The sequence below is a fragment of the Oenanthe melanoleuca genome, chromosome 6 (genome assembly GCF_029582105.1).
Source record: "Oenanthe melanoleuca isolate GR-GAL-2019-014 chromosome 6, OMel1.0, whole genome shotgun sequence".
NCBI lineage: Eukaryota > Metazoa > Chordata > Aves > Passeriformes > Muscicapidae > Oenanthe > Oenanthe melanoleuca.
In genome coordinates this window covers 9,126,544-9,142,040 of record NC_079340.1, presented here as the reverse complement: position 1 = coordinate 9,142,040, position 15,497 = coordinate 9,126,544, and the positions used below count along the sequence as shown (strand labels likewise).

The window sequence follows — 15,497 nt, the reverse complement described above, 5'->3', positions numbered from 1 at the left end:
AACAGACCCTGCATGACAAGGCCACTTGTCTCAACTCTCAGCTTCAATCCAGCCAAGCCATAAGAATGTAAAAATGGACAATAGTTCCATGTACAACAGAAAAACAGTACAATGAAAGCACATCTGCAAAGGATTCCTAGAGAAGTCTAACAGAAAGAAGCACAAGTAATCAGCAGTACTTCCTTATTTGCAGTAATCAGTACCAGAAATTCCAGAGTCCACCAAAATATCTCTGTGAGTGCCAGTGAGATCTTTGTAACAGCAATTTCTCCATATTCCTTCAAAATCTGATGTAAGGCCATAGCATCCCCTAGCTCCCGACAATGGGTTCCACAGCCCTCTATTCAGTATCTCAATAATTATTTTTGTCTTGTGTTGAAATCCTTACCTGCTAAGAACACTCATCTGGTGTCCCTTAACTCCTGTACTAGAAGAATGGACAGTCATTTCCTCTTCACCCACCCTTATATTTATTTTGGCCAGCACTGTTATACCCATCACTCATGTCCCTCAACTAAGATGAAAAGGTGAAATGATCCTAACTTATTTAGACATTGCTCATATGGAAACTATTACATACCTTTGTATTACTCCTGACTCCTCTCCCTGTATCTTCTCCATTTCCTGAACTTTCCACCAAGATGAACAAAGACTCCAAACAAACAAAATATAGTTATGGATTCACTGTACTGTACCTGCAAGATGTACTGTGATCCATTTTTCCTGACCACTTGCAGAAGCTCAGAGACAATCACTGCCTATGCCACACAAATTTACCTAAACTCAATCTTCAGTCTGTGCCACTTTCAGATTTAAATACTCCTCTGTTCCTGAAAGGGCAGGACAGATACAAACAATAAGAGGAAGAGCTCATTGACAAGGATGATGCTTAAGCTCTAAGAGACTTTAAAGTAATATAATAAAAACAAGGCATGTCCAGCATAAGAAGGCTCAATCTAAAGCAGCAGACCACACGATTCTCTTAAATGATAGAGCCCTACTTTTTGCTTTAGATAAAGTTGCTGCTGTCACAGATCAATCTAAAGCATAAGCCCTGAATGACCAAACTAGACTTTTTATTTCCACACACTTGGGAAAAAGAAATATAACTTGGTTTTGCCTGGAAGTGGAATGGCAAATCTAGAAGAAAGAAAAATAAAAACTGCTGCAGTACATAGCACTGCCGAGCAAAAGCATGTAATTAATACCCAGCCCACCATTATTCCCTGAAATAATGCTGATCTAAAACATATTGTGGGTTCCAATACAGCTCCATCCATAGTGGTTTCCTCACATTTCCTTTTCTACTTGTTGCTTACTCTTTCCTAGTTTCTAAGTAAGTTCTAGGAAAAGAGATGCAAGGATCACTTCCAAGTGACAAGAATTTTGCATGTACAAAGAAAAATATTAGCACTAATAACTTTCATCCACTAAGTAATAAAGTGAAGAAATCCTAGGCATGTATGCCAATATCAACAGACAGATGGCAAAATAAATTAACACAAGACTGTGGAAATTCTGTAGAGAACAGCAAAAGTGTCAGATATCTGAAGTAAACAGACACCAAGATCTTTATATACATTGTTCTATGAACAAGTTCCATGTCCTATGTACAAGTTCTATGAAATTGTCAAAAGAAACAGAAAAGAATCCGAACTTCCCAATTTACTTCACTGTACAAAGAGGAATTATACTTTCACACATTAACTGACATTCAAGAGAATCCTTTGAAAAGTGTGAGGGCTCCCTCTTCTGACAACACTTTGACCAAACTACAGAACTTGTAGGTCCTGAAAAAAAATCTTGGCTCACATACATGATATTTATTTCCTATTATTTAAGAAAGCTGAGAGTGTTTTAATCTTAAGGGAAAATAAACCTAAGCCAAATAAACTGGTAACTATTGTTATTATAAGAAAATTGACTTGAATCTTACAAAGTAGTGTTTAAAAAGAATTTTGTATTTTGATAGTATAACTTGCAAGGAACTACCTAAAATAGGAAGCCCAGCAGAAGACTGATATGACAGCATTTAAGAGATTAATAGGTGAGGTGAGCTCTGTCCATAATCAGAAGATAAAACAACTAACAGCATATAACCAAACACACACCTATTGAAGTAGTATCTGACCAATCCTCAAAACAGACTTAACTAGATTTACAGACACAGCTCCCTTCTAAATCAGACTGCAAAATCCCTGGTTAAGCAGGCACTGAAAGTAAATAGTGCCCAACGATATAAATATATATCTGACAATCACAGACTGTTTTAATATTTATTTGTGACCACATCTCCTTCTGTTGAGCTGCTGCCACTCCCTTTGGGCTGACTACCCAGGCCAGCTTTCCTTTTAACCAACATCCTCAACCTTGGCTGGGCAAACCTGAAACAGCTCCTCTGTACCCTCAAAATCATAGGATAAACAAGAAAATACATAGGCCAGTGGTAAGCCCTTAATCATTAACTCACAAATACAATAAATTCAAAAGCACTACAGTTCATTACAGCCAGTATATTTAGGTCATTTCCACAGAGGATGTCAACTTCACACAAGACCTGCTCACTTGTTTGAAAGCTTTTGTAAATTAATCAGATGCCTTGTTAATTTACAAAACTTGGAAAGTTCACACATCCCTTTAAAATACAAAAATTCAAGCATTTCTCTGCAAAATCTATCCCCTCCACATGTCCTGTTCACTAAACACAATACATTCAACAAAGCAAGCCAGGGCTTGCTTTTGCTTCTGTGGTTTACAAAAGGCGACTGTCACAAGCTCTTCACTGTTTCTTATTTAAGATACTGATCCACACTCTTTTAACTTGGTCAAAAATCTGTGTATGAAACAGATCTCCTCCCTTCATCTGAGAACCACACAAATAAACCATCACTCCCAGGATACAGAAATTTCCTTTTCATCCTCATGCAAGATTGATGCCCGATCCCTAGTTTATTTCCCTATTGTTCCCTCTCCTCTGGAGACAGCTGATATTACTTACGCTCTCTGGCTGATGATCTCTGAATCTAATCACCCACAATTTCCAGAATCCCAAATGCACAGTGCAAACACATCAAGACAAGCTCAGTTGTGCTTGTAGCATTTTGACGCAAATCTGGTACGTTCCTGAGTCAGATTTTTAACTGAACAGCACTCATACTTTAAAACATTCTAATTTAAGTATGTATGCTTCAGTAACACACCAAGTTAATTTCACTTAGAAGGAGAGTCAATAGGAGCAGAGACTGACTGTCCACAGCTTCCACCATGGAGCCATGTCAGTGATCCCATAGATGAGAGAGGGGAGCACTAAATCTGCAAGATGGGTGAGCAGAGCAGCTCTCACCACCAGGATTTTTATAGGTGCCTCTTGTCAGCAGTAATAATATTGTGCTCCAAGCAAAAGCAAATTAATTCTGTGAAAGAGCCCTCCCCACATGCAATGGAGACAGGCAACAGAGAGAATAGAACAGCTCCTCTGATCGCATGGCCCAGACAGACATCTATTTGCATACGTAACAAATAAAATTCACTTCAAATCAAATTTAGTTTCCACTGAGTCTTAATGGAGCTTAGCAAGTCCCTCCCAAGAAAACAAGTACGTGTGTTTTAGAAGTACTTCTCAAATGTTGAAGAAAAATACAACAATTTCTAATGTATCTCATTTAATCTTTTATTATGCTTCAGTTAACATACTTTCTGATTGTCAATCAGGATGTACATTAATTATAGTCCAACTTGCATTTGAGACCTACTTTTCCATCTTCCCCATGAAAGTACTAATACCTAATACTTGAAGCTATAAAACCCACCCCAAGTCTTTCAAAGGCTCTACAGTTTAAATTCACCATCTCACCAAATTGCAGAATTTTCCAGCTATGCCAGCACAGCACAGTCTATGCAAACACCGCTGCAACATAACATTGAAGTTTTACAAGAAAGGCAAAAAAGACCAACTCTCCTTAAAACAAAAAAAAAAAAAACACTACACTGGAACGGTTAATACAATTTCTTAATAAATCTGGTTGCCACAAAACAGGAAAAGGGCATTTCTACCACCTTATCTTCAGGAGGCTTAGATATTACTGAAGAACCCAAATTACATGTATAAAATTTAAAATTTAGCCACTTTATAAAGTATAATTATTGTTTCAACTGAAACTACAATCTAAATAGCTGCTTACATAGATATCTGACAACTGGAAACATTTACTCTGGAAAATGGAAATAAAGCTAAAAGCATTGAAACATATAGGTAAAACAGTCACTTTTGTATTACATTTCTTCTTGTTTTAAAACAACTTGGTTTACCTTTTCACAGAAGTCAGTAAGAGCTGTGAAGTCCCATTTCTTAGAATAAGCAACATTGTACCTCAATATGGCCTCCTAGGAAGAAGCACAACAAAATAGGGGTTATGGATCATTATTAATGGAAAAAAAATCATTTTATGAAATTTCCTTGTTGAAGCAGCAGCACCATCTGGTGGTTAAAACCTGCCACAGAGCCTACCAAAATCCATAACACTTAATTTACTCTATTAATATAGAGCAAATCCTTGATACTGAGCACTCTGTTTTGGCTTCAGTCTATGGGGTTTTTTTTCTCCTAAAACATAACAAGGCAAGGCATATCTCCCAACAAACAACATAAATGCTCCCCATCCCATGCCTGCTATTGCTAACAGTACCAATAAAAGGTATTTAAGGTATAAAAGCAATATAGCAGAAGTTGTACCAGTTTAGGAACTTAAAGAATCAGACCCACAGCAAAATTAAATAGATGCTTTACAACACCACCACCCTTAAAAATTTCACAAGAAAAAAATACCAAATAAAATAACATCAAGGGAAGTTTCTCAGTTTTGCTGGGGAAGCTCTATTTGTTCACTTAAAGTTTATCTATGGCTTTTGCATCCTCCTCCTTCCCTGTCTTTAAGATATAGCTTAAATTACATTATTCTTCACCAAAAAACATAATAGTAACTCTAAGCAGCTCCAAATAATATTCATGCTACTCTAAGACTTTGTGCCAACACAACTGTAAGAATTATCAAAAGAGCAATTAGTCCCCAAAATCTGCAGATTTTTGTCAGCAGCTTGACTTGTGATTTTAGTGGAGTGAAGTGATGCGAAGAGTTACTATTTCCAACTCTCTTGCCTGTGCATCCCCAACCATCTGGCTACACAAAACCCTCACGCTATGTTTACCACAGACTAGTATATACTGCTGGACAAACACAGCTTTGGGTAGACTATAAAATGGCAACTCATTTAAATTATCTGAATAAATAGTACTCATTAAGAACCTTCATTCTTTAGGAAATTCCTTGAACAGCATACTTTTTCATAATTTATTTTTCTAAGTTACTAAATAAATAGAACCAAGCCAGAATCACTGGCAGTATACAGACATACTGAATGTATTCATATGCATATAGACTTGATTTCAAACTGACAGGCTTACCTTCAAATCATGTGAGCAAGTAAATTTGTTAAGTAAGGCAGTTTGGATTAGTTCCCATCGACTTCCAGCAGTTCTATCTCCATTCTTTAAAGTAAAACCCCAAAATAAAGTCAAATTAAGGTATTCAAAACATAAAGACACATTTACTGTCACCTGTAAAACTAGTTAGTGAAAAGACTGAGTATTTAACAGAGGCTGTAAGAATTTGTTTCTGAGTGGAATATCAATAATCATTATAGAGATTTTACTATAGGACACACTTGCTGATTATATTCACCCTAGTCTGAAGTATTTCAGTGGGTATGTTTAATTCTCAAGCAGTGACAAGAAATGCCAGACTAACAAACCATGCAGGGATAATATCTGCAATTGTTTTAGCAGAATATAGGTCAAGTACACCTCAATGTCAGCAACACCTAACAGAGCATTATAATCAAACTGTGCTTACAAATTCATTCACATCTGTTGAAATTGCAAATTGCTTCACACAAAATATATAACATATAAATACATAAGCAAACAAATACATCATGTATAAGAAGTTCAAGTTTATACTCCATATAAATATAGAAATATATATATTATCAAATCATTGGCTAAGCAAAATAATTACCAGGATAAAAAAGTCTTCTGCTCTGTCAGAAGCATCATGACCCAAAATCCAGTTTTTCAGACTTGATTTTTTAATTCCATAGTCAGTCTGACAATTGAGCAAATGCAGTAAACTGAAAACTCATCTATGTGGAAACAAACTTATTTGATAACACAACTGTAAATACTTAGTCTTACCTCATCCTCTACAGGGTATAAATTTTGTTCTGAGCAGGGCATTTTAACATGCTTGTTGTCCCACAAATCTTTGTAGTGAGTTGGAAAAGGTTTAGGTACTTCTCCTTCCCTTAGAAGATCTACCTGTAACACAGAAGAACAGGGGGAAAAAAAATCAGACTCTACTTTCAAGTTTTTAAATGGAAGAAATGAAAAGTGAGCAAAAATAAAGTTTAAAAAGCTCTCATCTACAGCTATCCTTTTTGGAAAGGGGAAAGCTACAAATGGACCACATGATAGCTACTCAGAGGAAAACCCATCTGTTAATCTTACATTATACTTGTTAAAAAGAATGCCACCTTAACTTCAAATAAAGGTAATATATTCAATCACTATATATCAAATCACCAGCTGAAGATTTCCTCATTTATCAATTTAAGTACCTACATATTTTCATCAAAGTATTTTCAAAATGTAGCTACAAATGTAACCATACTCATGGGCAGAAATAGTATTTTTAAGCTAACCCTGAAAGGGATGAGGAATCATAGATAGAGCAATATCTCAAGTTTACTTCACAGAATATCAGAAAAGTAAAAAAAAAAGGAACACCACATTCTTAAAGACTTAATTTGCTAATCAGCCCTTTAGCAGCACTAAGTCTCTCAGAATACGTATTTAAACTCAATATGCCTTTCTTTTGGTTGGGATTTATCCATCACCCCATAGTTTTCCAGTCAAGCTTTGTTTCAACAATAATTGGATTGCATACTACTCCAAAGGATTAAAGGAAAACTTACTAGATTTGATGTAAAATGCAATGGTAAAATTGCAAGAAACTCTGCTTCATTATTTGTCTTTTGACTATCTTGAGCCTTTTGTATGTCTTGAACCCAAACCACAATCACATTAAAATGAAAACACAGCATGAAAATGCTGGAAGTACCAATTTCACTTGTAGACATATTTAAATTCCCAGGCTTTACAACTCAGTCAAGGAAGCACTCACAACCTCTCACAAAACAAAAATACTTGCACTTGACAAGACAGAGGCAGCAAAACCATTATTATGTTTCTTCTGGATCTTAATATCCTAATTCTATGCACCAGAATAGCCAATTTTCAGGAAAATCAGTTGCCCCAGTTCATTTGCAAGGAATGGCAAGAAATAGTACAAGAAGGATGTCAAAATGTAAGAGTGGCAAGTGGCATTTCACACTGCTGTACACTTGGGCAGAACTGTGACTGAGGCAATGCAGTGCACTACTGTACCCTGACGGTCACGGTGTGGTTGGCTGAGGGTCGCAGGTGAGGCAGACGCGCCCCACACGCCGGCGTCCTTCTCATCTCCTCAATCGGGGTTCCAAACCACTTCTTGTTGGTTGGCAGAGCAGGTGGTGTGTATTTAGCAATCTTCCTTCCTGGCCTCTGGTATTTGAATTCACACTTTTCTTTCCTGCTGTTAAAATACAATGCATTGAAACATTTTGTTTCCACTGAAAAACTGATAGGCAAATACACAAACTTCCACCCCAGGGTTACAATAACAGCAGACAGCTTACTTGCCAGACTTTGCTGCAGCCTCAGGCCAAAGCTTTATTTGGGGAGAACTCCCACCATCACCAACCTTCCCCTCCCCAAGGCACACAAGTCCATGTCTACCAAAACACTCTCCTCTACAGGCTGACAAAACCCTTCACAGAACTGCAGTGGGTTAGCAAAGCAGGATATTTCTATGCAGAGCCATGCTCCTTCCCAACAGAATCTGTTTATCCAAGGACAATGCCCCAGGTAATGATGTGCAAAACTACTTTCCTGCCCTACTTGAAGGACTTAAGTCAAAGAATTGCATTTTATATCAAAATACAATGTCCTTTTGTTTCTGTTCACTCCTTAGATGCTTATTCACTTTCTCAGCTCCCACTGAAATCAGAGGTCTTCAGAGCAGAGATTATCCTTTTGTCCTTCCACAACACCTGGCATGCAGACTCCTGCATCATGCTCAAGGCTCCTGTTTCTATTGCCACAGTATAATCACCAGTCCCTCTCTCTCCCAAATTATGAATAGAGCCAAACAAAACAAACCAAAAAAACCCACCCAAACAAAAAAACATCAGCAAAAATCCCCAAACATCTCTACAACTGCTCTCAAAAGTGAATTTTTCCATGTCTATTTCAATTAAAGCATCAATAGCATTGAGTTTCACAAAACAGATTCACTATTTTTGACAGATCAAACTAGTAAGAATTCTAAGAATTGCACTGGACAAAGACATCCTTCAAAAACCCCATTAAAAGTAAGTTATTTCCATCTTACATCAGTTGCCTTTGTATCTTAAAATACATTTTGCAAAGCTCTTTATGCAATCCAGCCTCTGAAATTCTATCACCAAAGAGGAAATTTCCAAGCATGAAAAGAACAGATGAAGAGGCAAACACAACACTACCTTTTATCTTCAACTTTAGGTATCCTCATGAAGTGAGAAGTGATTTTGGAGTCTCTCTTCACACCCTGTTTTGCACCTTTGCTTTCTGATGATGGCGCAGGAGAGATCCCAGGTGCCTTTGCATGCAGACTGTCCTCTTTAACAGAATTATCTACTTCCTCAAAGCTTCCACAGCCCCTGGCAGGAAAACGTGATTTCCTTGACTCCAATTCAGCATCCCCATACTGAAGTCTAAAAGATTTGTTTATGGGTTTGGACATATTAACCTCCTCTCGTTCATCCAGAAATGAACTTGTTTCTTCATCGGCCTCTGACCCATGACAACTATTTTTAGAATTATCCACATCCATCGGTGATTCTGGTTCACTTTCTTTCTCAAAAGCAGGCGAGTCCCCTGAACTGCTTTGACATTTGCTCAGTTTCCCAGGACCTCCAAGATCAGACATACAGGCATCACAACCAGCATCTGAAAGTGGACTTTCTGGAACTACATCCCCTTCCTCTTGCTCACCCATTAAACAGACAGAATTGCAACTCTTCAGCTTCTGTGAATTGCATGAAGCCACTTGTCCATCTGTCTCGACCTCTTTTGAAGAAGGTTTTGAATTCCCTGTTTTTGAAGCCCGGCCTGCTGCTGTTAACTTACTCTGAGTCCAAGTGGCACTGCTTTCTTCACAGCCTCTCTGCTTGCCAGTTTTGTGCATCTGATCAATGTTGGCATTTTTAAACAGGTCTGCAGACTGCGGCCCTTGCACGGGATCTGTATCTAAGGCTGCATCTTTTTCCTCAGCCTCCCAGTTACACACGCTGCCTGTCTGAGGCAAATTTACTTGCTTTGCACCAACTTCCACAGATATTTTTGCATAACTTTGCTGACAAGTATTCTCTAGTTTTTTCACATCATGATCACAAAAGTTCTCTTTTTTAATGGAAGTCATCTTAGGATTTACTTCAGTATTGTTATTAATTTTGCTTTGTAAGCTGTGGAAGAGAAGGGAATTCAATGTCTTATTTCCAAATGAAATTTCTGTGCATAACTTTTTAAGGAACAATGATAAACAAACAACAGAAAGTATAGATTTTTATTCATTCTACTCTGTAAGTGAGCACTACCAGAAGCAACAGGTTTTACTGCACTGGGGACTATAGTTCACCATAAACTATTTCCATTTAAAGGCTCCAAAGGATGATCAATCACCTGCTTACCTTAGGAATCTATTCCAGTCATTCATTATCCTTGTTTTAAAATCTAAACATTATGATTCTATTATTTAGCTATTTTCTCCAGATCAAAAAATAATAAATTGGAAGGTGTGATAAAGTTCTCCATAACTTTCATTTTTATCCATTAAATACAATGAGCAAGGATATCAATGGTTTTATGGCCATACCCTCAGAACTACAAATTCATCAAAAAAGAGGGCACAGTAGTCCATAGTCTCCTATTACTCCCTTACTTTTATAAACAGCCTATGACTCAAAAAAAAACTCCATACAAAAGTTCAAGTGTAAAATGTATTTCAAATTGATAATAAAAACTAGAAGATACATTAAATCAGGAGGTTTTTAAGAGAAAAATAACCAGATTTATCATCATGTAAGGCAGAGCAAAATAGAAACACATCCTTATGGTTACACAGGGAAATGAATGTGAGTTTTGTGAGTTCTGACCAGACGTCAGACAGTCATTTCATATTTACATACTAATTTATGTGTCAGTGTACTGATAAAGAAAATTACTTAGAGGACACATGAGTATTAAGAAAAAACCCTGACTAGTCATGGTGAATACACCACACTGAACAATATCTTTTCCTGAACGTATTGTTACAATGCTGTACACTCCCAATGCAAACTGACCACACTAAACTCTGTATGGCTGATCACTGCCCAGCTTCCCATTTATACTAAATTTATACTAAATATTTATACTAAATAAGAATATACAATTACCACCTAAATATACCATCCTAAATTCAGCCACTAAACATTTTAATAGACTACAGATTCCTGAAGGCATTAGCTTTCTCCACGAATGGTAACAGATCCTCTTCTAAAAGACCACTCAGGATAAAGAGAGATGACAGCTTGGAACTTCATTGACATGATGATTATTTGAAAACAAAAGTATCTTAGAGGGCTTTATTTCATGATAATTTAACTTCCTGTGTATGCATTTATTCCTGCAAATTTTGATGAACAAAAACAATAGTTACAATACTGCTGCCGTCTCAATGACTCATTAAAGGTACTGACAATACCTGCTGCACTCTTGAAAAATTAAATCTAACACAAAGACAAATTTAAATGAAATTTGGAATGTTAACTACAATAGAAAAGCACATGAAATGTTTGCACAACAAATCTGCTTATTAAATTTGCCTAGGCTCTAATCTGTCAGCTGGGATGTAGAAGGGCATAGAAGAGCAATACTCTAATGGGAATTTGAAAAAAATTAAATAATTCATTCCCTCCTTAAGAATCCTCTTTACATCCTTGATTTAGTGGAAGCTCTAAGCCTTTAATTAGCCCTGCATACTTCTGTATTAATCATTATCACAATTTTTAGCCCTGCTATGGACTTCAATCTCTATTTATTAGCAAATATCAAAGAAAAATAAACCAGCACATTTACAACTGCAACGACAGAAAAATAGTATCTGATAGTCCTCTGCACCAGACAGTTACACTCTTTGGAGTATAACTTTAAGGCAGTCATGCAATCACTGCTCCTGACAGACCACATTAGACAAAAACTGCCTGATACCATTTAGCAGCGAAAACTTGTAACATCTTTCATGAAAAAAACCTCAATGCACATTTGAGCACCTGTAAATTTTGGCTGTAATGTTTAAGCAACAACTGGAGTCTAATCACACAAACCAAATCAGATTTTTGTCTGTAAATTGACAATAAAACAGTGAGTTGGTCACAGGGCTCTCAGAGCAAATCTGCAACTGTAAGCACCCTATGTCAAACAAAAATGAAAGAGAACCTGACCAAAGACATAGTCTGATATTACAACTATCCAGTTCAATATCCAGTGTTTGGCTGCCACTGGAATTAACACTCTCACTTTGCCTTCCCTTGCTCCAGGTTCCCATCTTTTGCTTTGCAAGAGCAGATGTATTTATTCACCTAAACAGTGACGTGCTTCAGGAATCTATGTCAGCAATAAGTTTGGGCTTGGGTGTTTAGAGAGGATGGGTGGGGGACTAGTTTAGCTGTTTGTAAGTGAAAGTATCTGTTACTCAAGAGGATGTGCCAAGGTAAGGAAAGCAGCAGAAATGGGGCTGCCTCCATTTATCCAGCTGTACTGGCAACCTGCACTTCTAGCTCCCACCAGGCCTCCTCAAAGAACAGAACTTTTCAACAGTTTTATGTTGTGCTTTTTACCTTCTGGACTCCGTTGTCTTGGATCCTTTATTCTCCAACCAACTGGTAATTGTCCTCTGTTTGCAAACTGAAAAACCACAGTCCATTGTTATTACATGAAACATGACAAAACTGCAATATCATTGTATATGAAAAAGATAACTTGTACTGGGTGAAGATAAAAACACCACCAATTAAGCCCACATTAGCATCTCTACTGCAGGGCGCATCCAGACATTAGCAGTATCAAAACTACATGTGATGCAATACTTAATTTGCATCAACCAGCAGCTGTAGGTTTTGTAATAATCTTTATAAATTCGAGGTATGGTGTGTGGTGGGATTTGTTCCATCCAACCTTTTTTTTTTTAAATATAGTTAAAAGGTTAAAAATACACAGTGAATGTGTAGAATTAAAAAAAAAACAAAAAAACAAACAAACAAACAAAAAACAAACAAAGGAACTTGAACTTTCTAGCTCTCATCATTACCTTTAATCACCACTACAGTGAGCCCCAAAAGTTTCTGATGAATTTTGGAATAAAGAGGCAACATGACATAACTTAAAATCAAAAAAAGAACAAACAAGGCATCTTTGAGGACCCATCCAAGAACTTTATTAGTATGTAGCATACTGTGAACATAAGGCTCAATATAAGCATAGCACACACTAGAAGTGACAAGCACTCAGAAATAGACTTTTTCCTTTCTCCTCCATCCATGAACAGTTTGAACAGCTTTTCAGTGCTTACACCCTTAAACAGCAACAAAATGAAGGACATAATTTCTTCAGATTTACTACCAACAACACAGTTCCAGTCTTACCTATGTGTTGCTGCAGCTCAGACAAGCTTTCAATACAACAGCAACATGTAAACTAATTACGGAAAGACCTGGCGGGAGAATAGGGAGAAAAAATTCAAAGTAATTCTTTCAAAACTGGAAAGCAGCCTTTATTAGTATAAGGGGTGTCCAGTCTTGTTGCTGTTATTTAAAGATATTCTACAAATTTGGCAACTAGCTTCAATTCCCTCTTTCCATTTGCCAAGAGAAAGCATCCCCCTGCCACTGCTGACTGCGCAAGGTTTGCTCACTGCTTTCAGCTAGGTAAGGATCAGCTGGAGTACCTTATTGTAACAACAGTTTTACAGAAAAAACACTAAATCAGATCTGGCTCTTCTCATCCTGAGCATGGGAAGTCTCAGCAGAGCTCTGCAAATGGAGGTAGTGTAACTTGTAACAAAGATTGCTTAGGCCATAGTAACTTAAGAGACATTGTTTCATAAACACTTTCCCTAACATTCAAGGCTTTGAATACTTTTTTCACAGCTGTTTATCAAATACCCTCATCAGAGGATACCACAATTTTTAGAATGAGGAGTAATCTCCAGAAAACACTAAAATAATTTTCAGTTATTCTGTAATGGCATGAACAACAGTGCAAAACTGCCACTATGTGACTGGGTTACCAGGGAGCAGTGCCAAGCTGGATGTAGGCTACAAGCACAAGAGTATCTGGGCCATCATCAGCCATTCAGACACTCAGCTTCACCCCACTCACACACAAAAACAGACTGACATTTCATGAACTAAAATCTTTTTATTTCCAAAGATTCACTAAATTTAAATCTAGCAGTCATTCTGATTAGCAAATTTCACCGTCTTTTAACACTTGAAGAGTTAATCCAAATTGCCTACAGATAAATAACCAGTGGAAAAAAAAACAAAAACAAAAAACAAACACAAAAATCTGAAGAGGCATGTTAAAACAGGACAAATAAACCTCTTCAAAGGCACCTGACTACCTCTTGAGGTGTAAACTTGTGCTGACGAAGAAATACTTATTCATTAGCATAATAAATAGAAACGATGCCAGCAGCACCAGAACAGAACAAAAAGGGTTTAGTCTGAACTTCAATATCTGTGCAGCCATATAAGCCCTCCAATCAACACAGCACACATCACTTTCATACTTTCAGCACGGCTTTTTGTAACAGATAAGGTGGTGAAAACAAGAGCCAACAAAAAGACAACGCATGCTTATTCTCAGTGTAAACAACAGAACCTGACTTTGCTGCCATTTTTTTTAATGGAATCTTTATTTCTACTCAAGAGTCCCCAAACCATTCCCATTAAACAAATCATCCCCTACAATCTACCTTTCAGGAAAACACCCTAATTTGCAGAAGATTCTCATCTACTCTGTAGGAGTGTACATCTCTAACTCCAAACTATCATCTACTCAAAACTGCCTTTTAGTTAGGGGTTAGTGAGTTTAACTCATCAGCTGCAGATGACAGGAAATCTGTTTGGGATCTTCTTCCCTTTCCATGCATTCCTTTCGATTCCCAAAAGCAGTGCATTAAATTTTTATTTTCACAGCGTTAGTTGCAAATATAAAACAAAACTAAGGAAGCCACGAGGGAACTTCGTCTACAGAGCTTTGTTAGGCTAAAGGAGGAGCGGCCTCCCCACCCAGCGGGGCCAGCAGCGCTCCAAGCTGGGAGCCACGTGCTCCTGCGAGCTCCTGTCATTACTCCTGGATCTCTCTGTGTGACAGCCTGGCACAACCACCGCTGAAAGCCTTTTTTCCCGCAATAAATATTTGCCCCTCTCTTGCGGAGAGCCTTGAGCGGCTCACACCGCTCGCTCTTCAATGATTTGCACTATTAGTGGAAACTTGCAAAGAATCAGGCACAAAACCAGTATGAAGATCCTGCACGCAAAGCCGTCTCCAAGGGGAAGCGGCGCGCACTGACCACACCACCGGGCTGGGATGCGGGGGACACGCTGGCAGCGGGAAGCGAAGTTAGAGACAATTCCAGCCCGGCGAGGAGGGGCAGCTCCAGGGAGGCTCCGTGCACAGGCACACGCCGTCCAGCGCTGCCCAGGCCGGCAGCAGCACGGCAGAGATGCGCTGGGCGGCAGAGAGGGACCCTGGAGCCTCCGGCCCGGTCGCCTCCTCCTCCGCCCGCCCAGTCCCAGGCGGACCACGGGCGGGTCGGGCTGGCGGGGGGCGCCGAGCAGCGCTCCCGGCCCGGGCCAGTTCAGCGCTGCCCGGGCTCCGCAGGCACCGCCGGCCAGTCCCGCACCCGGCAGCGAGCAGGCGGCCGCAGGAGACGGGGGTGGGGGCGGCACGGACCCAGCGAGCCCCGCTCCGCGCGCGGGGCCGATACAAACCTTTATTCCCCACGGCGGTGGCGGAGCTGCTGCCCCCGGGCCGCTCCTGCCGCTCTCCCGGGGAACCGCCGCCGGGGCTGCCGGGGCCGGGCCGGGCTCTCTTCTGCGGGGGTTCCCGCCCGCAGCCCGCGCTCATCCTCGGCGGGGCCGCCCTGCCCGCCGGGGCCGGCCAGCACCCGCCCCCCGGGGACGGCGCGACGCTGCGGCAAGGACTGCGCCCGTCCGCATCCTCCGTCCCGCACGCCGGGCTCTTCCCAAGGCGCGGG

The 15,497-nt window shown here is 39.4% G+C and overlaps 1 protein-coding gene across 2 annotated transcripts in view; it reads right to left on the bottom strand.

The window, feature by feature from the left end:
- Nucleotides 1-15,384, bottom strand: part of PARG (poly(ADP-ribose) glycohydrolase) — a 60,736-nt gene extending 45,352 nt beyond the window's left edge. Inside the window, exons 1-7 of one of the 2 annotated variants that reach the window (XM_056494935.1) lie at nucleotides 15,232-15,384; nucleotides 12,073-12,139; nucleotides 8,677-9,657; nucleotides 7,502-7,688; nucleotides 6,251-6,373; nucleotides 5,462-5,545; nucleotides 4,309-4,383 (exon numbers count right to left, since the gene is read on the bottom strand). In XM_056494935.1, coding sequence (XP_056350910.1) covers nucleotides 4,309-4,383; nucleotides 5,462-5,545; nucleotides 6,251-6,373; nucleotides 7,502-7,688; nucleotides 8,677-9,657; nucleotides 12,073-12,139; nucleotides 15,232-15,367 — 1,653 coding nt within the window. In that variant the 5' untranslated portion in view covers nucleotides 15,368-15,384. The remainder of the gene's footprint in view (nucleotides 1-4,308; nucleotides 4,384-5,461; nucleotides 5,546-6,250; nucleotides 6,374-7,501; nucleotides 7,689-8,676; nucleotides 9,658-12,072; nucleotides 12,140-15,231) is intronic. The other variant, XM_056494936.1, reaches the window with a different exon arrangement.
- Between the last annotated feature and the right edge of the window lie 113 nt (nucleotides 15,385-15,497).